Source organism: Xenopus laevis, chromosome 5L, assembly GCF_017654675.1.
Source record: "Xenopus laevis strain J_2021 chromosome 5L, Xenopus_laevis_v10.1, whole genome shotgun sequence".
Taxonomy (NCBI): Eukaryota; Metazoa; Chordata; class Amphibia; order Anura; family Pipidae; genus Xenopus; species Xenopus laevis.
The window spans coordinates 159071774-159098241 of NC_054379.1; the positions used below are offsets into that span (position 1 = coordinate 159071774).

Sequence of the window (26468 nt, forward strand, 5' to 3'; positions counted from 1 at the left end):
GTCAGACTGGGGGGTCTAAGCCCACTGGAGCTGCCATATCAGGGGCCCACACCCCCCCGGGACCCCCACCACCCCCTCCTTCCCCCCCACCAGCGACCCACTGGGTTTTTTCCCTGTGTCTCACTGGCTCAGTCAGACCCTGGGTGATGGGGGATATATATATATATATATATATATATATATATATATATACACATATATATAGTCCCAGAAGTAGAAAGCACTCACAGCACAAATGTTTTCAGGAAGTGAAACACACTTTTTATACCCCTAATATGCCAATATTATTAGTATACTTATTACTATTAAAGTGCACATATAACCTTTGATATCACAAACGTAACTAGTTAAATAGACTCATAAAAACCATCAGTGTATCATGTAAAACGCCCCCTGACTCCGTGTGGCAACCCCTTAGAAGTAAAGATTTTTTCTATTGATTTGATAACCACAGTGGAACTATAGCTCTCAATTTAGACATAACCCTCCATACCTTTAAAGTGAACCAAATCACCCAGTGTCACGCTCTTATCACAATCATTATTTATGGTTCAACCTATTGGTCCAATAAATATCCAAAACAATCCATGGTTTTAAAATTCATCAGTGTGTGTTATACTCAATAGTATTAACAATTAATCCCAAAGTTTCATGTGCAATAAATATTAATAATAACTTAAAAACATATGTTAAAAAAAATATTAGATCAAAATCCAGAGGATTAGCATAAATGACGTGTCTTGCAATATGGTTTTCTAATTAATATATATAATAGATAAATAATATATATATATATATATAATAGATAAATAATATATATATATATATATATATATATATATATATATATATATATATATATATACACTGTATATCACTCTGGAACTATTTCTGTGCACCTTTAAGTCGAGGTGTGAGTCCAGGCGTCTCCAGCAGTAAATCACAGGAGTATAATCTGAGGAACGTACGGATAAAAGTTCTGTAATGGACAGCTCCCATTGGCTCAGCCCTTGCACGCTGTAATAAAGATATTAATAGCAACAGTATATAAAGTCTGCCAGGCCAAGGGAACATTCACTTTCCAAAAACAAACTACAGCCTTTCCTTCCATGGTTCCCTGATAATGTTCTGCATAGTACAGTATGAATTAAAGTGGACCTGTCACCTACACATAAAAAGCTGCATAATGAAAGTCCTTTGCAAATTAAATATGAAACCCCCAAAATTGTTTTCATTAAAACATCCATACCTGTTATAAAGGTGTTTAAATATCGAAACTGTCAATCAAATATTACCTGCCCCGCCTCTATGCCCCTGGCATAGAGGAGGGGCAGTCAATTACTTTCACTTTCCATTCAGCACTTCCTACATGTCACTGCTCTCCCCACATTCCCCCTTCCCTCCTCAGGCTCTATAATTGTGTGGGGCACTGCACATGGACATTAGGTCCCCCATTCTGGTGCATACACAAGATTTTGGGGTGATACACAATTTCCCTTAATAACCGTGTCCACAAAATGGCTGCTGCCTGCTTGCTGTGATTGTATAATTCCAAGACAGAAGGAAACAAAATTTAAATAATAAATACAGTGTAAGTAAAGTTTATTTTGCTCAACTAACATGATAGAAAAGAATTTGAAATTATTTCTTAGGGTGACAGGTCCCCTTTAAGGGCTTTCCCTGACATTAGGGATCACAGCAGACATGAGTTTAAATATAATTCTAATCAATTTTGCAATATACCTTATATAAGAATGTTTAGTGGTTTTAAGGTTATTTATACATGTAATTGCTATGAAAAGCTGTGACAACTGAACCCACTATGCCAGCAACATTTTCTACAAACCAAAACATTTTTGTTGAGCTGTGACATAAACACATTAGAAATTGTTGGCACGTATAACGTTGGTGACTAGTAAATGCTCTATGCTGATTGGTTGCTATGGGTTACTAGATCTGGTGCAAGCAGCACACCTTTATAAAGGCTTCCCTGTCTCCAGCACTTTTGTATGCGGATTTCATACCCTTTGTTCACTTCTAGAGGGTCCAGTGGAAGGAAGTGAGACTTTAGTTTTGTTCACTGCATGTGGGTGGGGCTAAGCTCAAAATGCTATTTGGATCTTAGAAAGTTAGAAATGTTGTACATGATGTTTTGTGCTTCTGTACAAGCCCAAGGCAACCACAGCCCTTTAGATCTGTGTCTCCAAAGATGCCCCAGTAGCTCCCCATCTTCTTTTCTGCTGATTCACTGCAGATGCTCTGTGCTGCTGTCACTTACTGAGCTTAGGGACCCACTCACAATATACAGTACACATAGGATAGAAATGTCACAATATAAGGCTGATTAGTATTTAATACAGATAATTACTACATGGCAGCACAGAAACCAGTGCAATTAGCATCAGAATTTAATAATCAGCAAACCTGTAGTATCAGCTTATATTACAGGGGAAGCTCATTTTCTGCTGGATAATCAGTGACGAGCCCTAAGCTTAGCTTCTTAACAGCCAATCAGAGCCCACTGAGCATGTGAGAGTCACAGACACTTTCGAAGATGGTGACCCCCTGTGACAAGTTTGAAGTCCTGGATCATTGCTGCTATTGACAAGCTGAAACTTTAGGCTGGTGCAATAAATTCAGTATAAAAAAATATGCCATTTTTAGACATATTCATTTTTAGGGTTTAGTTCTCCTTTAAATGCCTGCCCAATCCCATCTCCTTTGTGTCGCTACCTCACCCCTACATGACATTGCACAGTCCTAGCTCTATTCATTGCTGATTACAGGTCTCAAGGAGTGTACTAGAGGAAGTCCTATCCCTGGCACTCTGAAGAACACAGATAAGACTGCTTGCTGGCACAAATGTCTGTTCTATGGTCGGCTTGAATAGGCCCACAGCAATACTAGCTATCCAGTTGCATGGGGCTGATCTTGGTCTGTGTAAAAAAAATCTGGGTAAGAACCAGCCCCTACAATGGCAGCTTCTTTCTTCTTCACCTGCACCAGGAACAATTGCATCCACTTACCTTATTTCCGTCGCATGTGATTTGTCGCAGGCGTTGTGGAATGCGCCAAAAATGTCCGTGTAGTCCTACCCGTCATTATTGCTTGAAATCTTTTAGATTGAAAGCTCTTCTGGCAGGGCCCTCTTTACCTCTTCTATCAGTTATGAGTCGAATTTTTGGACGTAATCTGTATTTTTAGTATATACACCCATTTATTGTACAGCACTGCAGAATAATAATTTGTGTTATTTTGGTATATACTTCTGGGTACTTTCAGCCACCTGACTACAGCCGTCTCATGCTGTCACCGAAACTCCGCTTCCGCTCCTCTTCAGAAAAGGCGACACAGTGACGATCCATTGTGCGGTGCTCGATCTCTCCACCCTGGCAATCTCATAAAAGGAAGGCAGGGAGGAGAAATTGAGCACCGCACGATGGATCGCCTGATCGCTTTCTGTAAAGGAGCACAAGCGGAGTTTCGGTAAGTTATTTCTTAATAAAGACTTTAAAGTTTAACGATTTTAAAGTTTAAGTTGTCTTGGTGTTTTTTTTCTTCGATGTATACTAACCAATTTTTTTAAGGTATTAAGATCCAAATTATGGAAAGATCCGTTATCCAGAAAACCTCAGGTCCTGACCATTCTGGATTACCGGTCCCATACCGATACCTTGTACTTGATCCCAACTAAGATATAATTAATTATTGGAGGCAAAACCAGCCTATTGGGTTTATTTAATGTTTGCATGATTTTTTTTTTGTTTTTTTTTAAAGAGACAGTACTTCGATTATCGAATGGTCGAATATTCGAACGATTTTTAGTTCGAATCATTCGATTCGAAGTCGTAGTAGCTAATTCGATGGTCGAAGTAGCCAAAAAAAAAACATTCGAAATTCGAAGTTTTTTTTATTCTATTCCTTCACTTAAGCTAAGTAAATGGGCCCCTTAAAGTATAGTGATCCAAATGATAGAATGATCCCTTATCCGGAAAACCCCAGGTCCCGAGCATTCTGGATAACACATTATATTGTCCTTCAGTTCTGTATGTCTCACACTGGGCAGCTAAGAGAGTATGATCAGTAGTGCAGCTCTCACATTAGAATGGAGAGGAGATTCTGCTACTTTACCTGGAAGGGAGCGGCTGTGTAAATGAGTGCTGTGTAGCTTCCCATAGAGTAAGCAGCTCTTAGGCCAAGAGGAGGGGTGCCAAGAACTCAGAGGATAAGGTTAACATAACAATAAATGCAACAATCCTCCTGATAATAACATCCTGGCAAGGTGTGAGTATAATGGGAGGCTGTAAATATGATATGAAATCCCTTGCCTATTAATCAAGGCTGTTCTTGATCTGCCACCGGCATGCAAACCTATAACATAGCGCCTTCTCTCTTAACCTTTAGTAGCCACAGTTTTTGGGGTCACAGCATCTAAAGCCCCTGGGTTCAATGTTGATTAAGTCCAGAGCCCTCAGTAGAGTAGAGTCAGTCTCGGCTTACCACCCAACATTGTGGAAATAGAAAGAGGGACAAAAAGATTTGGTGCCCGAAGAGCGTCAATATTTCTTGACCACGCCCATTTTTGTGACCACACCCTCTAATGACTGTGTTTAGTTTATACAATTTGGCAGGTTATGAAAGTTTGAACACATTTCTGTGGTTATTACAGTTTTGCTAATGAAGGTGAATTACTGCAAGTCACAGTTTTCCCAAGAGACCTGCTTATCTTAAATAGTTACAATTGTTTCTTTGCTTATCTTAAATTGTTACAAATGCATCTAAGTGCAGCTGCCACATATTCTCAGCTCTCTGCCAAAAGCCAATTAAGTTTAAAAACTTTGTATTTTTTTCTGGCTGTTCAGTGCTGGAGATCAAAGATAAAGTCGGGATATTTTAGTTACAATCCGGGTCAGCGGGTTGAGCTGTCAAAATCGGGACTGTCCTGCGAAAAAGGTGACAGTTGGGAGGTATGGTTGTGGCTTACATTCAGTGGGGGTCATTTATAGAGACACAGACTACTGCACCTTGCTTTACCTTCAGGGTAACAGTGTCACTGAGTGCAGGCAGTTCTGTATTTATCAGGGAACCCAGGTTTTGGAGCACAGAGAATTTTTTAAAATGCAAGGCAGGGTACAAAGTGCAGAAAGCATGATGGGTTGAACCACTGCGCTACACTTGATGAATGACCCCAGACCCTAGTGAGTGTGGCACAAAACATTTGGACTTATTGTGGGTCTACCTCTGAATTTTCAGAAAACGTATATCAGTGGCACCCACTAGATGGCGCTATACCTCTGACTGGCAAATATTCTATACCAGAAAGTCGAAGTTGTAGATTATAGGCAATAGGCAGTGCCCCAATCTGTTAAAGGGGTGATTCACCCTTAAGTTAAATTTTAGTAGAATGGCTAATTCTAAGCAACTTTGCATTTGTATTTATTTTTTATTTTTTATAGATATCGAATTATTAGTTCAATTAGTTTTAAGATGTTGTACCGTATCACCATCGAAAAAATGTAAAAAAATGTAAAGTTTGGTGATACCTTTTATTGGCTAATTGAATAAGTGAAAATTGCAAGCTTTCAGAGCACCCAGGTCCCTTTCTTCTGACTCATTCAGTTTTCAAATGGGGGTCACTGACCCATCTAAAAACTTTCTAACTCTCTAAGTCTACAAATGTACTGTAAGTGCAACGTTTTATTACTCATTATTCTATTCAGGCCTCTCCTATTCATATTCCTTATTCAAATCAATGAAAAGTTGCTAGGGTAATTTGCACCCTAGCAACCAGATTGCTGAAATTGCAAACTGGAGAGCTGCTGAATAAAAAGCTAAATAACCCAAAAACCCAAAATAATAAAAAAATGAAAATTAATTGCAAATTGTCTCAGAATATCACTCTTTGCATCATACTAATTTAAAGGTGAACAATAAAATGAATGGTTAAAGGAGAGGATCAAGGAGTTCCCTGAGCAAATAGTCAGCCAGGAGACAGCTCATAAAACCTTTATAGTTAACTTGAAAGAGTTATTCTCATCACCATGCAAATCAGTCCTTGGCTGGATCCTGTATAATTAGTTGACAGCATGGCGGCTCAGTGGTTAACACATTCAGATCCCCAAGTTGAGGATTGCTATGGGATCAAGGCACTGGGGGGCTTTGTGCATGGGACCTAAAGGGAACAATTTTGCACCAGTTTTTCCGTCCAGTAACGTGTCAATTTGGGGCACGTTCACACCACATGAAACCACGTTCCTGGGTGCCCACACCCACTAGTGCAGTTTTGTTCTCTTGTAGGATCCATATGATGGAGACGCTCCGGAGTTAAATCGGACTGATGCATAAATTTCAATTGTATCAGCTTGTCCCTGGCTGAGGTTGCTGTGGCTAGCATGTGGCACAGGATCACTTCCCATTGCTCTTCATCTAGATTTTCAATGTCCCTGATACATTTCTGGGAGCATTTAAGCGGATGTTTTTTCCTCTGGTGCCAATAAGGTATGGTAAATGGTAGAGAGGGGTTTAGCGACCACCTGAAGCTGCATAGCTGTTTCCAGGGTGGTAGCCACTATTGTGAATTGCGAATTAGGAAATTGCGCCTGAGCAGCGTGCCGAAGCTGATCATATCGAAATTGAGTAACATGCTTTGTCGGGCAGGATGCCTTTATCTCCTTCATTATAGAGATCTTTCACATATCTGAGCCCGTTACCTGCCCAAAATTTGTAATCCTGATTGGTGAGGAAGTGTGGGAGTAACTTATTATACCATAATGGCGTATTCCTGAACATATATAAAAATTTAGGGAACTCCCATTGGGCAAACTTGGCAACCATATCCATGTGTCTGCCTTGGGCTGGTAGAGAAGCACAAAACATCATGTACAACAATTCTACCTACTTCTTTATTTAAGTTTTAGTTCCCATTTAAGTGTTCTCCTGGTTGGGCTTCTCTTATTTCATTAACTCTAGGACTTTAACAAAATCAGCCAAGTCTCTGTTCCACTTTACAAATGGTCTTAAAGTAAAAAGCAGACTTTCTTTTACTTTCTCTGCATCGTTAATTAGAGACGGTCTTTTCTGCTTAATCGCCAACCCGTAGTGAGACGACTTAAAGTAAGTGTCCTCTAATAGTAAACGAGTCCCCTAATCTCCTAATGATCTCTTCTTGTTTAGAATCCTATTAAGTTGATTCCTTATTTACTGTATGTGGATAGTAAATTACTACATCCCGGCAAAGGAGGTAGAGGGCTTTATCCAATCCGGCAGGGTACAGGAACCACAAAGGAACAGCAAAAGCCCAGCCTTGTACCTGAAGATCCCATATTCTGTCTGAGAAATGGCTGGTGACATCACTGGGTATGCATAGAGTGAGCCAATCAGCTTCCAGACTGATAGCCCAATGCATAAGGTACATTATTTCTACCCTAGTCCTTAGTTTTTCTTGCCATTGGAAATTTCTCTTTGGGGCTTTATAGTACCTAGCCCATGGGATTATAATCATAGGCTTACTCACACTCACTAACTAAGTGATTTAGAGATCAATGGTTTGGGTTTCATAAATGGGTCCATCTTGGACTCCATGATTACTTTAATACAGTAACATTTCCTCCTTCAGTAGACAATTATCGGTCATTATCATTATAAATCATTTAAAAGAGGTGCATAATTGGTTCTATCTTCCATGTTCCGGTATGGGTGAGGCCAAACTAAAAATAGGGTCCAGTTCCCTTCAGTGGCATCGCAAACATGTTCCCCTTTTTGATAACCTCATTGGCCTTCTTTGACATCATTGGAAGTGGTTGGTTCTGGGTATTAGGAATGGAGGAAGACTCCGGACTGGGTTTGGGTGCAGGAAGTATGATAGTTGCTTCATTAGGGTTGGATTAGGATTCATCAATAATCTAGATTCCTGAGAAAATGATTAAAAAAGAAGTGCATAATTGGTTCTATGTTCAGGTTAGAGTGAGGCCACCCAAGACCACTCCCCTTCAATGACACTGAAATACCTGTACCCGTCTTTGGTACCCTCATTGGCCTCCTTTGACATCATCACAAGGGGTTGGGTCTGGGTATTCGAGATGGAGGAGGACTCCAGACTGTGTTTGAGTGAAAGAGTTAAGGAAGTTGCTAAATTGGGGTTGGGTTGGGATTCATCAATAATCTGTGTTCCTGAGAAAAAGGTTGAGAAACTTGGCATTAAGGCAAGCCATCACTGTTTTGAGACTGTTCACCAACATAGATCCTACAGGTGCTTCAGGTCCCTCCTACTTGCTGAAGACTTCTCAGCAGGTCAGTGGGCACCTTCTAAACCTGACCTTAGTATTGTCTGTCTTTTAGGTTAGACTGTAAATTCCCCTGGGTCACAGATAGATGTGAACAATGAAAAGATCTCCATAAAGCCTTGTGTAATAAGCTGGTAGAACAAAAATAAACTGGGGATGCACCGAATCCTCTATTTTGTATTCAGCCGAACCCAGGAATCCTTTGCGAAAGATTAGATCGAACACTGAACCCTAATATGCATACAGTATGTAAATCAGCAAGGGGTAGGGATAAAGACACCCGCACGCGCAGCAATCGGCTAAAAATGTTTTTACTTCCTTGATTTTAAGTATTTGGACACGGTTCGGTCCGGCTCAAGGATTTGGCCAAATCTGAATACTGCTGAAAAAGGCCAAATCCTGGCCGAATACCAAACTGAACCCTGGATTCTGTGCGCATCCCTAACAACAACCTTACAAATTCCATTGGCCATGTTTGGTCGGGTGTGTGGATTCATGGTGACATAGAGGAGTCATAAGGATCCATGTTAGAGTTGTCCCATCACAGCGTTTGTAGAACATGCCAATAATTCTACATAAACACGTAAAGCTCTCCACAGCTAATAAACACCGCCTCAGTCGTGCCCTTTTAACAAACACATGAACTCACCTCATTGGACTGGTGCCCGTATTCCAGGCTGGGGACACAGATGGGAAGGAAGATCTATCATTTCCTTTGTTGTGGGACAGAACCTATCCGTCATCAGACACCCTCACCTGCTCCATTCCACACATTTCCTTTGTTTAGGGCTGAGGTTCATCTGTGAAGCAAATCCTTCACATAGTGTCAATGCACATACCGAAGTTCCAGCATATCTTGATATTAAACGTTAGACAATATAATAGATCCGTAGAACTGCTAGGTAGTGAAGAGTCCTAGCCAGAGTCCTGTATCAGAAATAACAGGGCCACATGTTAGATTACAATACATGCCCAAAAGTATAGGTCCGAGTGGAAGAAATGTCAACATAAGAACTATTCCTAGGGAGCGTTGGGCTTTTATAAGAGATCCGAGGGCCACCATGTGCAATGCCAAGAGTTGATCTCTGGAGGTCTGGAGCCCTGACTTGCAGCCAACTGAACAGATGTGGAACTGGAATTGAGAGCCAGGTTTGATCCATGCCCAAGTATACTAATGCTCTTGTGACTGAATCCCATTGACAATGATCCAACATCTAGTGGGAACCTTCTCAGAAGAGTAGCGAGGAACTACCTTCACCAATGTGGTCCTCCTCCATGGGATTTTCTGATCTGTTTGATAGATATCTGATTTTCACATTGTTCACTGATAGCCAGGGCTGGAACTAGGGGTAGGCAAATGGGTGCAATGATGGGGGGGGCAATGGGTGGGTACCTCTTGAAGGGTCTTCTGCCTACCCTTAGTCTGGGCTTTCTTGCCCCCTCTTGGTGCTCCTTGTCGTTTCTCACTCCCGCTGTGCTCTTACCGATTAGAGAGTCACTGTGCATGTACATTTTAGTGTGCACTAGTGGTGTGTGGGATCGAGAAATTCTCAACATGACCCTAACCCACCCCCTCCGGCCCGGCCCCCCGTTCCCCTACTTGCCCTGCCCCGTAGCATTGCTAAGTATGTATGTATGTATGTATATATATGTATAACTTTATTTGTAAAGCGCTGTTAAGGAGCTGCAGCGGTGTAGAGTGCATAAAAGTACAATATATATATAAAAGTATACATGGGGGAGACAAATCACATAATACATATATACAGAATCATAGGACAAAGAGCTTAAGTGCTATGTGGTAAGAGACATAGTGGGAAGGAGGTCCCTGCCCAGTAGAGCTTACAGTCTAAGTCTGAGACCAGGGTTGCACTGGGTGCAGATGTCTAAGGGCCCTCCTGAGCCCTGACCCTCCCCCTCCGGACCCGAACTGCAGAACCTTCAGCATGACCACCCCCCACGTGTTTACATGCATTTGCCTCTGGAGACAGAAATCTGGACAGCAAGAGCAGGGAGCGGGTCTGGGCCATCGGGGCGACCCGCCGGCCCAGTCCGACCCTGTCCGCGACCCGAAGATTTTGTGTAGGAGCCGGCCCAAAACTGCCCAACTCGCGGGATTAGTCCTGGCCCTCACATATGGTTGCCACCTATCCGGTTTTGATCCGGACAGCCTGGTTTTTTGAAGGACTTTTCAGGTTAAAACTGGCCGTCCCGGTTTTCCAAATTAGGAAAACCAGGCAGTATTTCCTAGGATTGACGCAGCCATCGGGCAATCACCGATCGTCACATCATAGCCCCGACGTTGCAGTCCCACGACATCATAGCCCGCCCTCCACGGCTTGGTCTGTCCCTGCTGACAGCCAAAGAGCAGAGATACAGTTATTCTACAGTGTAACTGACCCAAAGAGATTATGTCCAACACTGACCAAAATAATCAGCTGTATGGAAGCAGAATGCAGAATTTACATTTGTTTTTTCACCCCTTGGTACATGCACAGAGGTTAGTCATTTACAAATTATGGCCAAGAATTGCCTCAACTACCCCAATGCTGTCCTTCTTCTGCACAAAGTCAGTAGAAACTGGATATTACCCGCAATTAAACACATACCAGTAAAACTGCAGGTGTAGAAATCCAGTTGAAACCATGACTACAGCTACTACAATATAGGTAAACTCTGCTTCCCACATAAGTTCATAAATATATCTTCAAACACAGTTATAAAACCATTAACATTTTACCCATATCCGTTCACAGTGAACTTACTACTAATAGCACACAGTGTCTAGCTGAAGTCACACCCAGCCACTGAGACTACTCCATGTACTAACACACATCTCTTGTTTATGGCGACTGTCATTTGCTTAAGGTGTATTCTGCTTTTATACAAATGCTTCTATAATACATATTCGGGTATCTGTCTCCCTGCTGGATAAGCAATGGCACTGGCAGATATATTAGATCATTTTAACAGGGTGGCTCACTTTTACGTTAACTTTTAGTATCTTATAGAATGACTAAATCCTAGCAACTTTTCAATTGGTCTTCATTTTTTTCCTTTATTTTTTAATACAGTTTTGAATGAATTATTTGCCTCTTTCCAGTTTTCAAATAGGGGCCACTGACCCAATCTAAAAAAAAATAAATCCTCTGTAAGTCTACAATTTTTGTTATCACTACTCAGGCCTCTCCTATTCATTTTCCAGGATTATTATTGTTACTTTTTTTTACTCATCTTTCTAATCTGACCCCCTCCTCTTCATATTCTTTATTCAAATCAGTACACGGTTGCTAGGATAATTTGGACCCTAGCAACCAGATTGCTGAAGAAAAAGCTAAATAACTCAAAAACTACAATTAATAAAAAATGAAGACCTATTTCAAATTGTCTCAGAATATCGAAAGTTAAAGGGGACCTGTCACCCAAAAAAATTATTAAAAATCCTATTTTATCACATTAGTCAAGCAAAATGAACTTAAATTACACTATATAAATTATTTGAATCTTGTTTCCTTCAGTCTGGGAATTCAAAATGATAGCAAACAGGCAGCAGCCATTTTGTGGACACTGTTATTAAGGAAAGCCTTGCATCATCTCAGAATCTTGTTTGTGCACCAGAATGGGGGACCCGATGTCCATCCCCATGCCCTGGTTACACAATTAAATGGTAAAGAGAATGGGGGAATGTGGGGAGAGCAGTGACATTTAGGAAGTGCTGAATGGAAAGTGAAAGTAATTGACTGCCCCGCCTCTATGCCCATGGCATAGAGGAGGGGCAGACAATATTTGATTGACAGCTGAGATTTTTAAATGAGTTTACAACAGCTATGAATGCTTTAATAAAAAATAGAAATTGGATTTCATGTTTAATTTGAAAAGGACTTTTATTATACAGATTTGTGTGTCTGGGTGACAGGTCCACTTTAAATCAAAGTTGAACAACACCTTTAACTAAGGATGCACCGAATCCACTATTTTGGATTCGGCTGAAACCACGAATCCTTAGCGAAAGATTCGGCCGAATATCCTATTTTGCATATGCAAATTAGTGGTGGGAAGGGGAAACATTTTTTACTTCCTTGTTTTATGACAAAAGTCATGCGATTCCCCTCCCCGCCCCTAATTTGCATATGCAAATTAGGATTCGGATTCAGTTCGGCCGGGCAGAAGGATTTGCCCGAATCCGAATCCTGCTGAAAAAGGCAGAATCCTGGCCGAATCCTGAACCAAATCCTGGATCCAGTGCATCCCTACCTTTGTGGGAAAGAATTACACTGTATGTATGACACACGGACATACCTACACTCCCACGCCGGGGTTTAGAACCAGAACAAATGGCAGTGAAGATCCCTTCAGGTCACAGACACACAGGATATTATGTGTCACATTCACAGCAAGGTGCTTTATGAATTTTTAAAAATAACCTGTTTGTCTCGGCTCTGCATTTTCCTGTTTTTCCACTCAAGAATACATACAAACACGGCTCACTGATGCATCCTTTTATTATAGGTGCTCTACACCTGCAGAGGGGGATAGGCATCATATAAGCAGAAAAGCAGCCTATTGGGTTTTAGTTCAGTTTACAGTTTCAGCAATCTGGTTGCTAGGGTCCAGATTACCCTAGCAGCCACACACTGATTTGAATGAGAGACTGGAATATGAATAGGAGAGGCCTGAATAGAAAGATGAATAATAAAAGGTAGCAATAGCAATACATTTGTAGCCTTACAGAGCATTTGTTTTTTTAAGATGGGGTCAGCGACCCCTATTTGAAAGCTGGAAAGTCAGAAGTAGAAGAAGGCAAACAATTAAAAAAAACAATTAAAAACAATAAATGAAGGCCAATTGAAAAGTTGCTTAGAATTAGCCATTCTATAACACACTAAAAGGGTGAACAGGAATTAGATTCTTGGCCAAAGAGCTAACAGTTTATTGGGTGGTAAAATAATTATAGTGTAATTTTTCATACTTTTTAAGAATTGGTACCCAGTCTATGGGGCTGGTCTCCCTAGGGCCAGTTTAAGGTGACATTTGATGGGGAACGCCCATGATGAAACTATAGGAGACTTACTGTTACAACTGTGTTTTCATAGGACATCGTGGCATAGGGTATCAATATGCAGCTGATATTTAACAGCCATATATAAAACACAACTTGTCTGGCATCACACTCTCCCTCCTGTGTTTCCAGGGCATAGTATAATATGAGTATTGCGCTACCCACAACTGGCAACTCTGCTCAGGGCTCAGATAGGAAGACTGTGCCCCTGGAACCCAGAAGATTGGGGGCAGCTATTGAAGGTGACCTGAAAGCATTACTGCTCAGTCTGATACAGGATCCCCCACTATAGCACCCCAATGAAAACGCAACACAGGAGGCCTACCCTGTAAGACTCAGATAGATTGCAAACTCACTCAGTGTGATACAGGATCCCCCACTATAGCACCCCTATCGGACACCTTCTCTGTAAGACTCATTCAGATAGATTGCAAGCTCACTCAGTGTGATACAGGACCCCCCACTATAGCACCCCAATGAAAACACAACACAGGAGACCTTCCCTGTAAGACTCATTCAGATAGATTGCAAGCTCACTCAGTGTGATACAGGATCCCCCACTATAGCACCCCAATAAAAACAACACAGGAGCCCTACCCTGTAAGACTCATTCAGCTAGATTGCAAGTTCACTTGCACAGGGCCCTCTTTACCTCTTATATTGGTTATTGGTTGTTTTTGTATGTAAATCTGCATGTTCAGTGCATACTCCCATTAACTGTATAGCGCTGCAGAATATGTTTGCACTTGTATATAGTCTTATATAAATACATAAGACTAGCTAATAGGTTTTACTGGACCTTAACCTGTCCTTTAATGAATAACTTTTTCTATTAAACCCCCATGATATATAATTTAGGCTTTTACTGATGACATAGGCAAGGGCATGGGGGTGGGAGATTTGCAGGTGTTGGGAATCCCCAGAGCAGTTTCAGATATGAAAATCATGCCCATTTTAGCTGTAAATTTTGTGGACTTTCCCGGGGATATATTTAGTTTCTGATCTTAAACCTGCACGGACAAGGATCATTAATGTCATTTGTTCTTATATTTGTTATTGAAATCAGCCTCTGTCTGGCTGCGTCTATATTCTCTGCACTGCTGGTTCTGACTCTTGAAACAATGAAGCCCAAACCAGCTGACTTCACAGACCTGACAGAGAATTGACTTTTGCTACTTCGAGAGTCAGAACCAGAGAACAGCAAGGGACAAGCACACACTCCCCTCAGTTGCAATTTAGAACTAACCTAATGGACGTGTATTGGAAAGTTGCTTAGAATGATATTTTCTTTCGTTAGGCTAAAAACTGTTTTTGGGTGGAGAACCCCGTGAATGCAGCAGCAGTGCCCTGTAAGAGTTGAGTGGAAGCCAAACATTCATACGAGGGGACTTCTGTCACCCAGGCAGGAGTGAGCTGTCATTGGCCCAACCCCTGTAATTTAATCCCGCCCCCCTGCCTTTAATGCTGGCTGCCAGGGCTATTTCTGGCTGTCAGTTTATGTGACATAAGGATCCAGCACAAGGGACGACTCTGCTGTCTCTGGGAGTGTGGAACAAGCACAAGGGAATGTCCTGACACCTGCCTGCTCTCCCCGTGGGATGAAGGGTGCTACCTGAACCCCAGGGACTGTTCCTTAGGGTGCCCCATGTGCCAGCCGGGCACTTTGTGAGGCTGATCAACTGCACCAGGCACTTTGGGATTAACCGCAAAGCAGAGAATATTCCTCAGTATAAAAAAACAATGACAGACTCTGCTCCCACCAATGGGGAGGAAAAGGATCCGGACATAGAACTTTTCGTTAAGGTAGGTGGGCACCAGCCGGCACTCCAGCTCTGGCCAGAGGTTGGTTTAGGAGGAGGGCATAGAGGGATGTGTAGTCTGAATCAAAAAGTGCAACTGCCATATAAACGTTTGTCTGAACTCTATCCCTTACTTTATCCTGTTACACATCTCTAGAGCCTGCGAATGAAGGGGTTAATTCCAATTAAAAGGGGGACAATAGCCTAAACTGTGTTTCTTATCCTTCTCCTTACAATGATATCACAGTACAGCTATGGGACCCGTTATACAGAATGCTGGGGACCTGGGTTTTTTTTTTCCGTAATTTGGATTTCGATGCTTTAAGTCTACTAAAAAAAATAATTTAAACATTAAATAACCCCAATAGGATTGGGGGAAAAATAACCTAAACTGTGTGTTTTTTATCCTACTAATTACAAGAATAAAACAGTACAGCTATGGGACCTGTTATCCAGAATGCTCAGGATCTGGGGTTTTCAGGATAAGGGATCTTTCCGTAATTTGGATCTCGATGCTTTAAGTCTATTAAAAAAAATTATTTAAACATTAAATAACCCCAATAGGATTGGGGGGGAAAATAACCTAAACTGTGTGTTTTTATCCTACTAATTACAAGGATATAACAGTACAGTTATGGGACCTGTTATCCAGAATGCTCAGGATCTGGGGTTTTCAGGATAAGGGATCTTTCCGCAATTTGGATCTCCATATAACTGTACTGCCAGTCACCCCGGGCATAAATACTGTATATAGAATAATGAGATATATTGATGACTACTAAAGCTGCTGTTTGATAGAAAACGACGAAAATGCCTCTACGGAGGCAAGCGATATGACAGGTCCCACCCACGTGCAGGGATACAGATACGCAGAAGGAAAGTTCTTGTACTGTACAAGGAACATCTATTCTATTTATAAAACATCAACAACTACATCAGCCCTCATGGCTGGTAGGTGTAAAGTGTTGGAGACTATTTATATTGCATGACTATACGGGTCACTCACTTCTCATTATGGAGTTTTGAAGTGCAGATTTGGGGCAATTATCCTGTGCAAGGCAGGCTGCCCATATGGGGAACAGGGGCATTTGCCCCCTATATTCTTTATATACTTTTTCCCTATGCAGAGTGAGTGTTGTTTTGCTGTTTGTAAGTCTAGGACAATTCTATGTGTTTCCTTCCCTTTACTGTGCCTCGAGGTGATAGAAAGCCATCTCCTGTTGTTGCAAAACTACAGCTCCCAGCATTCCTCCCTTTAGATAATCCAGCAGAGGAGCAATGGAAGCTGAAGGCGTATATGGTACACCGGGTAGCATTGCTGCTTTTCATTTCTGGTGTCCTAGGTTTGATTCCAGGCAGGGCACTTTAGGCAAGAATATTATGTATTTGTTCTGCGTCTGTATATGTTTCCTTCCTCACTCCAAAAACACACAGCTGGCTTCATTGGCTCCTGATAATATTGAATATAGTTTTAGGAACCTTAGCCGGTAAGTTCCACTGGAGCAGGAACAAATGTGAGTGATGTAGAAGCATTTGTTCCTTTATAAATAAAGGGTAATAGTGGTTAATACAGTATGTCATACCTGGTGCCCTTTTGGTCTCAAATATAATTAAATTCAAGTGGCCAAATGCAGCCATCAGTTTATTTGTATTTCAGTGGCAGCTGTTGGGCCGCAGATCACACGCCCCTTATATACCCGAGACATCAGCTTCCAGGGAACTGAATCTGGATGTTTTGATTCTGGTCACACCCTATAACATAAATATGTATATATATAAATATGCCTGCCTGGGGCCCTATGTACCTGAACTTTGGTCCTCTATCTCATAGTGTAATATATATATATAAATATATAACAGAAAAGCCATGAATCTCTTGTAAATTATATCCTTATAAATGGTGAGTTCTGATGTCATTTCTGTTACCTGACTCACTGAAATTGGTGTATTATAATAAATATTATAATAAAAACGTACCCTTTGGCCTCGTGTTTTCATATGGTCGTGAAACTCCTCAGTAACTTATAATATCCTTATATTTTACAAGAGGGGGTACTTTATTCACACTATATATATAAATATATACAGTGAATAAAGTACCCCCTCTTGTAAAATATAAGGATATTATAAGTTACCGAGGAGTTTCATGACCATATAAAAACACGAGGCCGAAGGAACTCCGAGGTAACTTATTATATCCTCATATTTTACAACTAATTTACAATTAATTATAATACACACATTTTAGTGAGTCATGTGACAGAAATTACATCACTACTCACCGTTTATACCTGATGACATCACTACTCACCATTCATAAGGATATAATTTACACGATATTCACGGCTTCTGTGTATTATATATATATATATATATATATATATATATATATATATATATATAGAAAGAGTCTGGAAGCCAGCACAACTCGTGTAGTAGTCACAGATGCCTGGGTGCTAAAGCCAAAGTAGGGATATAGAACAGGAAAAAAGCTTGCACTCACAGGTCTTATCGATGAAAATATAGGTGTTTATTAGAAAAAATCGACTAACGTTTCGGCAAACACTCAAGCCTTTCTCAAAGTGCAAATACAAACAATGCGCAACCCTTTATACCCCCAGTGGCGGAAAACTGTTGTTGGTGACATCACAAAGACGTGGGTGAGGGGTAAATGCACTTTCATTGGTCAAACAACAATAGGGAAGATAACTAAATACAATAATATATCCAATAATACATTTGTATTAAGAAACAACGTAGCAACAAGTCCCAATAGGATTATCTCTATTCGATCACATTTGCAACAATGTATAATAATCATAGCTTGGAAACAATTACTGAGTTGAGAGCATTTACTGATAAGCGTTTATCATGCACTTAATGTTTATAGTTTATATCCTCAAATGTTCTCCTTTGTACAGGACAGGACTGTACAAAGGAGAACATTTGAGGATATAAACTATAAACATTAAGTACATGATGGTGAGTTCTCATATTCGCATATTTTGCAACAGGGGGTACTTTATTTATTATAATACACAGGTTTTAGTGAGTCATGTGACAGAAATGACATCTCTAAGCTCCGATTATAAGGATATGATTTATAGGACATTCATGGCTTTTGTGTATTATATATATATATACTGTATCTGGAAACCCGTTATCCAGAATGCTCCAAATTAAAGGATGGCCCTCTCTCATAGACTTCATTTTTATTAAATAATTCACATTTTTAAAAAATGATTTCCTTTTTCTGTGTAATAATAAAACAGTATCTTGTACTTGATCCCAACTAAGATATAATTAATCCTTATTGGAAGCAAAACTAGCCTATTGGGTTCATTTAATATTTAAATAATTTTTTAGTAGACTCAAAGTATGGAGATCCAAGTTACCGATCCCCTCCCAAGCATTCTACATAACAGGTCCCATACATGTATATATACAGTATATGTATAAAATGTTATTAAATGTTTGACAGTTTCAGACGTTGTGACTGTCCGCAGTGATCAAAATGCCTTCAATATATTTGGGCAGAGAATCTCGTTTTAGTTTGTTTGTTTTTCTCATTTTTGTTAACTGTTTACATTTGTTCCATAAAGCTCCATATAGTTAGTAGGTAGTGATGGGCGAATTTATTCGCCAGGCCAGGCGCGAATTCGCTGCAAATTTGCGTGATTCGCGGCCAGCGAATAAATTTGCAAAACGCCCGTGAAAATTCGTGGAAAAAATTCGCCGGCGTCCAAAACTTTTTTCTGAAAAAAACGGACGACGGCGTCAAAAACGGGCGCCGGCGTCAAAAACGGGCGCCGGCGTCGAAAAAACGTCAAATTTTTCGCCGAAGCGAAACGGCGCAAATTCGCCCATCACTATTAGTAGGGGCATAGGAAAAGTTCATCATTGGCTGTTAGTTGGCAGCTTACTTAGATGCATACAGCATGGCAGCTTGGAATTCCATTTAGTCTCTCGCATTGAGATGTTTTGCTAAAAGCCTGGGCGGGGTGTGGATCTAATATATGTCCTGTTTTAAGGGGGTGCATGAGCCTATAAACTGGTATCACAAGAGGTCAATAGCCTAATGCAGAAGCAATGCTGTGGGGCCCTTCCCTTGCAGAATTCACAGTTACACCCACCTCACTGGCATGGGGAATTCTGGATAAGGAGAAGCTGGAATGTCACTTCATACCTGACTCTGCACATTAATCTGTTTCTCAGTATATGGGGCAGGACAGGGGGCACCAGTAGTGCTACACGAGCGACTCCACCAGGCAGCCATCCGTAGGTAAACTACATCTCCCAGAATGCACAGCCAGCCTTTACCAAATCACTGTATGTATTGTTACACCTAAAGGGGTCATTCGCTTTCTAAGCACTTTTTTCCGTTCAGTTGTTTTCAGATTGTTTTTACAATTACTTCCCATCAGACTTTTTACAATTAGGGCAAGTCCAGACGTGGCATTTTTGCCGCGTTTTTAATAAAGAACAGCCAGGCGTAAATACGCTACTGAAACTACATGCGACCGTCAACATGCGCTTTTCATGAGTTTTTTTTAAGCACGTAGGATTCTTTTCCCAACATGCACTTCTCATTGTTCTCATTGAATTTGGACGCCATATTTAAAATACGCTGCGTATTTACGTAAAGTGTATTTTCAAACGTGCAGATCTATTGATTTGGTAGTTTCTTGACATATTGGCGTTTCTGCTAAAAAACGCTAATTTCAGCTTGCCCTGTGTGAATTGCCATAGTGCGTTTTCCATTCGTTTCAGTGGTAGAGCGGTTTATGCGTATTTACGCCTGGCTGTTCTTTTTTAAAAACGCAACGTAAAAACACCGCAAACACAGCGCGTCTGGCCTTGTCCTTACTTCCCATCTTTTATCTTTTACCGTTTCCCCAGAATTTAAGTTTAAAGTTTTATGTTCCTGTCTCTGCTGTTTTAGAGTGGCAGCTCAGTGATCCAGGAACAGATTCTGAACTGTTACAATTTGCTACATTTAGTTGGTACAATTAGTTGATACATTTCTCAGCCGTCTCTGAGAAATATTAGCAACTATTGTATCAATTCTAATGAAATTCAGGGATTCTGCTCAGCAGGGACAAAGATAAAAAATGTATCAATTAAAACAGTTTACAGGGTCGGCGACCCCCCTCTCAGAGCTGCTTTAGAAGGTGTAAAATGACACTTTACACTTCAATAACAAAAACGGTCACACATACAAAACAGAAAGTGATTGGAAAAAGTCATTATTCCTGTTAAACTGTCTAGAAACTAACTGAACTGAAAAAAAGTGTTTGGAGGTGAACAACCCCTTTAATTTCTGAGCAGTAGGAAAGTATAGAGATCCCACTTAATTCATGTTTATAAAATCGATCTTCATACCCAATGTTTTCAAAAAAAAAAAAGTTACAAGTTCTAATGGTAACATAAATCGTAATTGAAAAAAAGTAATATAAATTTTTTTAGGGTTGCCTATGACTGCTCGGTAAGCATGAAACGCGTTAGGCTTTTTGTGGAGAACGAATGTATTTTAATTTGATATAATTAATATAAATTACATTTTTTTTACTTTGAGTTGCATGAGTACCTTTTTTCATTGCTGATAAGTCCTAAAGGGCCAGTAACATAACTACCTGTGCCAGGGTGCAGACCATGCAGCTGGGACCCCCCACCACCATCGAGGCAGATCTTTTCGTGCGAACCGCCGGTGGCTCTGAGAGGGTGTGGGCCCTGGTGCAGTCGCACCCCCGGTAGTTCTGCCATTTGGGCAGGCCCAAACCTGCTAGTTGACCAGTTTCATGCTGAGATGTATTCATCCATGTTGGGGTTCTGGTTGGGTGCAGATAAGATTGAGCTGGGTACTTTGTGGTTCCACCTAATGACTTGATGTGGCTCAATATCCCCGCTGCCGTCTCTGACGTCATTAGGGCAGGTTGGACATTGGGTGCTTAAATTGGTAATTCACCTTTACGTTAACCTTTAGTATGTTCTAGAATGGCCAGAATTCATTTTCCAAATTGGTCTTCATTAATTATTATTGATAGTTTTTAAATTATTTGACTTCTTCTACTGACTATATACATAAATAATTTGTGTAGTGCTTCAAGCTCCAAATTGTAAATTTTTTGAGGGTTTAACTTACCCAATGCATTGCCCATAAGGCACGAAACGCGTAAGGCATTTGGGATGTTGTTCTAAATAAATAAATTTTTAACTACATCGTGGAGAGTGATCCAGTTTGTGCCAACCTTTTTCATTTGATCTTCTACTGACTGTTTCCAGCTTTCCAATGGGGGTCATCTAAAAAAAAACATATTATTGTTATTGCTACTTTATCACTCATCTTTCTATTCAGACCTCTCCTATTCATATTCCAGTCTCTTATTCAAATCAATGCATGGTTGCTAGGCTAATTAGGACCCTAGCAACTAGATAGCTGAAATTTCAAACTGGAGAGCTGCCGAATAAAAAGCTAAATAACTCAAAAAACACAAATAATAAAAAATGAAAGTCAATTGCAAATTGTCTCAGAATATCACTCTCTGCATCATACTAAAAGTTATCTCAAAGGTGAGTTTAAGTGGTAATTGAGTTATATGGGGAAAACCAAAGTGCAGGGAATGGCAGGGAGAGAAAACTGAAGGTGCTGAAGGACTAACACATCTTCACCCTGCCAGGCTTATAGCACTAAAATGTCACAGGTGTCATATGGCAAAATTACTCCCAAAATAGTCTATGAAAACATCGGCTGTGGTCAGCAGGGTCAAGAGAGACCCACGGACTGCAGATTTGCTGCTTAAAACAGAAGCAACGACAGTGAATTAAATTTAGTAACATTTTCATTATTCATGGGAGTCAGTGTTATAATATCCGCTTGTAAAATATTGGAACTAAACATGATACTTATTGAGCGGGGAACTACAATAGAATCAATTTACTCCTCCGGCTAACGATATACCCAATCCCTGTCCTGTTCCGTTCAGTCATGCGCTAAATTCCATTAAAGGAACAGTATACATTAATGATTTTATACATATAATATGTATTTTCTATTTGCTTGGCTGTCCACATCTAGGCTGTACTTTTCAGTGCAGATCAAGACAGTAGGGTATGGAGCGAATCTGCTACTTTTCGGCTGCAAAAACAAAAGCAGGCTGAGAGTAGCGGAGCCAACACTCCGTGCCCTTATTCTAGGCTAGCATATTCATTTTCTGTACTAATCCCAATACTGTTTAGATTACAGTAGCCCTTTAAGTGGGCAATATACATATTATATTTTTTTTCTTACTGTTAAAGTTCTTCTGATATACTGTGGTTTGTATTAAGGGAAAGCACAATTGTTATAAAAATTCACATAGTGCTCAGAGCCACTCATACCAGTGGGCTCCTCCCTCACAACAATACTATCAATATATAAACCCCCCACCCGCAGGGTTGTGGGGTCTGCTTTCCCCTATAGTTACTCTAATACTCAAAAATCTGCTGTCTTTTGCCGGATACCATTGGGGGACAAACAGGGTTGCCACCTTTTCTAGAAAAAAATACCGGCCTTCCTATATATTTATAATTTTTCCCTATTAATAACATTGGGATAAACCATAATTTTTACCGGGCAGGTGGCAACCCTAGGGACAAAACACCCCACGCACCATAGCCCTAAGATTCCCACTCCTCTCTCTCAATATTTGTTTTGCATTTCTGAGTGGGTGCTGCTCATCCCAAGCGGAGTCTTTCTTCCTTGACATCAGTGAATCCTACTGATTAAGCAAATCATTTGGATTATTGTAGGCAAAAAAACAAAACAAATATAATGGCAACTCCCATTGCTAAGAATATATGCAGTAATACAAAGTTATTTTAAGGAGAATAAATAGAACATAAGCCTTTTATGAATAGGTAACATCTCCTTTGTATCTCTATGCCTCTTGTTGAACAATGTTCCCTGGCTTGTATAGCCCTGCCTGCAGCCTTGTGCCTTTATATGGTCACAGAACAACCCCTCAGTGACTTCTAATATCCTTATCATTTACAGTAGGGGGTACATTATCCCTTATAATACATGAGTGATACTCAGAGTTCCCTGCATAACTCAGCCTGCAGCCTTGTGCCTTTATATGGTCACAGAACAACCCCTCAGTGACTTCTAATATCCTTATCATTTACAGTAGGGGGGTACATTATCCCTTATAATACCTAAATGATACTCGGAGTTCCCTGTATAACTCAGCCTTGTGCCTTTATATGGTCACAGAACCCCTCAGTGACTTCTAATATCCTTATCATTTACAGTAGGGGGTACATTATCCCTTATAATACATGAGTTATACTCAGAGTTCCCTGTATAACTCAGCCTGCAGCCTTGTGCCTTTATTTGGTCACAGAACAACCGCTCAGTGACTTCTAATATCCTTATCATTTACAGTAGGGGGTACATTATCCATTATAATACATGAGTGATACTCAGAGTTCCCTGTATAACTCAGTCTGCAGCCTTGTGCCTTTATATGGTCACAGAACAACCCCTCAGTGACTTCTAATATCCTTATAATTTACAGTAGGAGGTACATTATCCCTTATAATACATGAGTTATACTCAGAGTTCCCTGTATAACTCAGCCTGCAGCCTTGTGCCTTTATTTGGTCACAGAACAACCCCTCAGTGACTTCTAATATCCTTATCATTTACAGTAGGGGGTACATTATCCCTTATAATACATGAGTGATACTCAGAGTTCCCTGTATAACTCAGCCTGCAGCCTTGTGCCTTTATATGGTCACAGAACCCCTCAGTGACTTCTAATATCCTTATCATTTACAGTAGGGGGTACATTATCCCTTATAATACATGAGTGATACTCAGAGTTCCCTGTATAACTCAGCCTGCAGCCTTGTGCCTTTATATGGTCACAGAACAACCCCTCAGTGACTTCTAATATCCTTATCATTTACAGTAGGGGGGTACATTATCCCTTATAATACCTAAATGATACTCGGAGTTCCCTGTATAACTCAGCCTTGTGCCTTTATATGGTCACAGAACCCCTCAGTGACTTCTAATATCCTTATCATTTACAGTAGGGGGTACATTATCCCTTATAATACATGAGTTATACTCAGAGTTCCCTGTATAACTCAGCCTGCAGCCTTGTGCCTTTATTTGGTCACAGAACAACCGCTCAGTGACTTCTAATATCCTTATCATTTACAGTAGGGGGTACATTATCCATTATAATACATGAGTGATACTCAGAGTTCCCTGTATAACTCAGTCTGCAGCCTTGTGCCTTTATATGGTCACAGAACAACCCCTCAGTGACTTCTAATATCCTTATAATTTACAGTAGGAGGTACATTATCCCTTATAATACATGAGTTATACTCAGAGTTCCCTGTATAACTCAGCCTGCAGCCTTGTGCCTTTATTTGGTCACAGAACAACCCCTCAGTGACTTCTAATATCCTTATCATTTACAGTAGGGGGTACATTATCCCTTATAATACATGAGTGATACTCAGAGTTCCCTGTATAACTCAGCCTGCAGCCTTGTGCCTTTATATGGTCACAGAACCCCTCAGTGACTTCTAATATCCTTATCATTTACAGTAGGGGGTACATTATCCCTTATAATACATGAGTGATACTCAGAGTTCCCTGTATAACTCAGCCTGCAGCCTTGTGCCTTTATATGGTCACAGAACAACCCCTCAGTGACTTCTAATATCCTTATCATTTACAGTAGGGGGTACATTATCCCTTATAATACATGAGTGATACTCAGAGTTCCCTGTATAACTCAGCCTGTAGCCTTGTGCCTTTATATGGTCACAGAACAACCCCTCAGTGACTTCTAATATCCTTATCATTTACAGTAGGGGGTACATTATCCATTATAATACAAGAGTGATACTCGGAGTTCCCTGTATAACTCAGCCTGCAGCCTTGTGCCTTTATATGGTCACAGAACAACCCCCCAGTGACTTCTAATATCCTTATCATTTACAGTAGGGGGTACATTATCCCTTATAATACATGAGTGATACTCAGAGTTCCCTGTATAACTCAGCCTGCAGCCTTGTGTCTTTATATGGTCACAGAACAACCCCTCAGTGACTTCTAATATCTTTAACATTTACAGTAGGGGATACATTATCCCTTATTATTTTGATGTTGATGCTGTTGTACATCAGACAGTAGTTGATAGTAGATTTCTCAGCTGATATTGGTAAGGGCCGAGAGTTACATTTCTCTCCTTGTAGCAGGAGATTTTACTGTGCAATTATCTGTGTTTATGTTTTTAGAGATGAAGTTACTAGGGAGGGAGTGCAGCTGATAAGACTGGGTGCAGACGTTAGGGGCAGATAAGGCACAGTGAATGCAGTGGATAGAAGGAAGATATATCAGTCTGTGTGACATGTGGATTTATGGCTGGGTGGCATCTCATTGCTCCTTGCAGCTAAATTGCATATTTCTACAGTTCCATTTATGCTGCATACTCTTTGGACAACATCTTTGTGAATTGGGATCTTCTAGATCCAGATCAAATCTGTGGTTTTTCAATAGGAACAGATTTATTTTAACAAAATAAAGGAAACACAGGCATTTCACTTTGTATACTAGAGAATTACAGGATTCTTATAGCAGCAGGATTGGACTGGCCTATCAGAGGCCTCTGCCCTGGGTCTGGTCAGAGGTTGGTGTGGGTATGTGTGTCAGGTCAGGGGCCCGTGAGGTCAGTTCTTCCAGTTGGCCCAAGGGTTTCCAATAGACTAGTTTCAGAAGAGGGGGGAAAAACTGGGGGAGGTTAATATCCAGTATTGATTATTGTAGATAGCAAGGTTAACTTACCAATAATGGCAGGGGGTCCAGGTGCGCAAGCTCCAGACCTTGGGAAGTCATGTTGCACATTGATATTTAATAGTAGGCTGGCACAACCTGGACTTCACTCCAATACTTGATGCAAATAAAAAGTAGTTTATTTAACAAAAAAATAAACTTCTCAGATAAGATATAAAAATGGAGGTTTATAAGATTGTCCAGTCCCAGTGAACCACTGAATTCAATGATGCTGGTGGCTACAAAACTCCCCTGGTTTGAATTTCACTTGGGTCCCTGCTGTTTTGCCTGGAAACTTCTTACCCTGCCTACACTATCCCTGCTATGAGGAACCAATCATCTTCTCACTGTCTCACACTCCCAGTGTGTTTTATGACAAAACTAGATTCACACTTACTAAAGCCTTTACCATTTTGGTCCCTTTCTTTGTCATCCACTACGATGTTCAGTCTACCTTTGGATTCAGGCTTCTCCTTACTGATGCCTCTTGCTTT

The 26468-nt window shown here is 40.6% G+C and overlaps 1 protein-coding gene across 2 annotated transcripts in view; it reads left to right on the plus strand.

Moving 5' to 3' along the window:
• The window catches only part of LOC108717222 (chloride intracellular channel protein 5), an 83673-nt gene that overhangs the window by 9898 nt on the left and 47307 nt on the right, over window positions 1–26468 (plus strand). Inside the window, exon 1 of one of the 2 annotated variants that reach the window (XM_018264078.2) lies at window positions 14830–15144. The exons of the other annotated variant lie outside the window; for it this stretch is intronic. Within the exon in view, the coding sequence (XP_018119567.1) occupies window positions 15082–15144 (63 nt within the window). The 5' untranslated portion in view covers window positions 14830–15081. Of the gene's footprint in view, window positions 1–14829; window positions 15145–26468 lie in introns of those variants that run through there. 2 annotated transcript variants of the gene reach the window in all.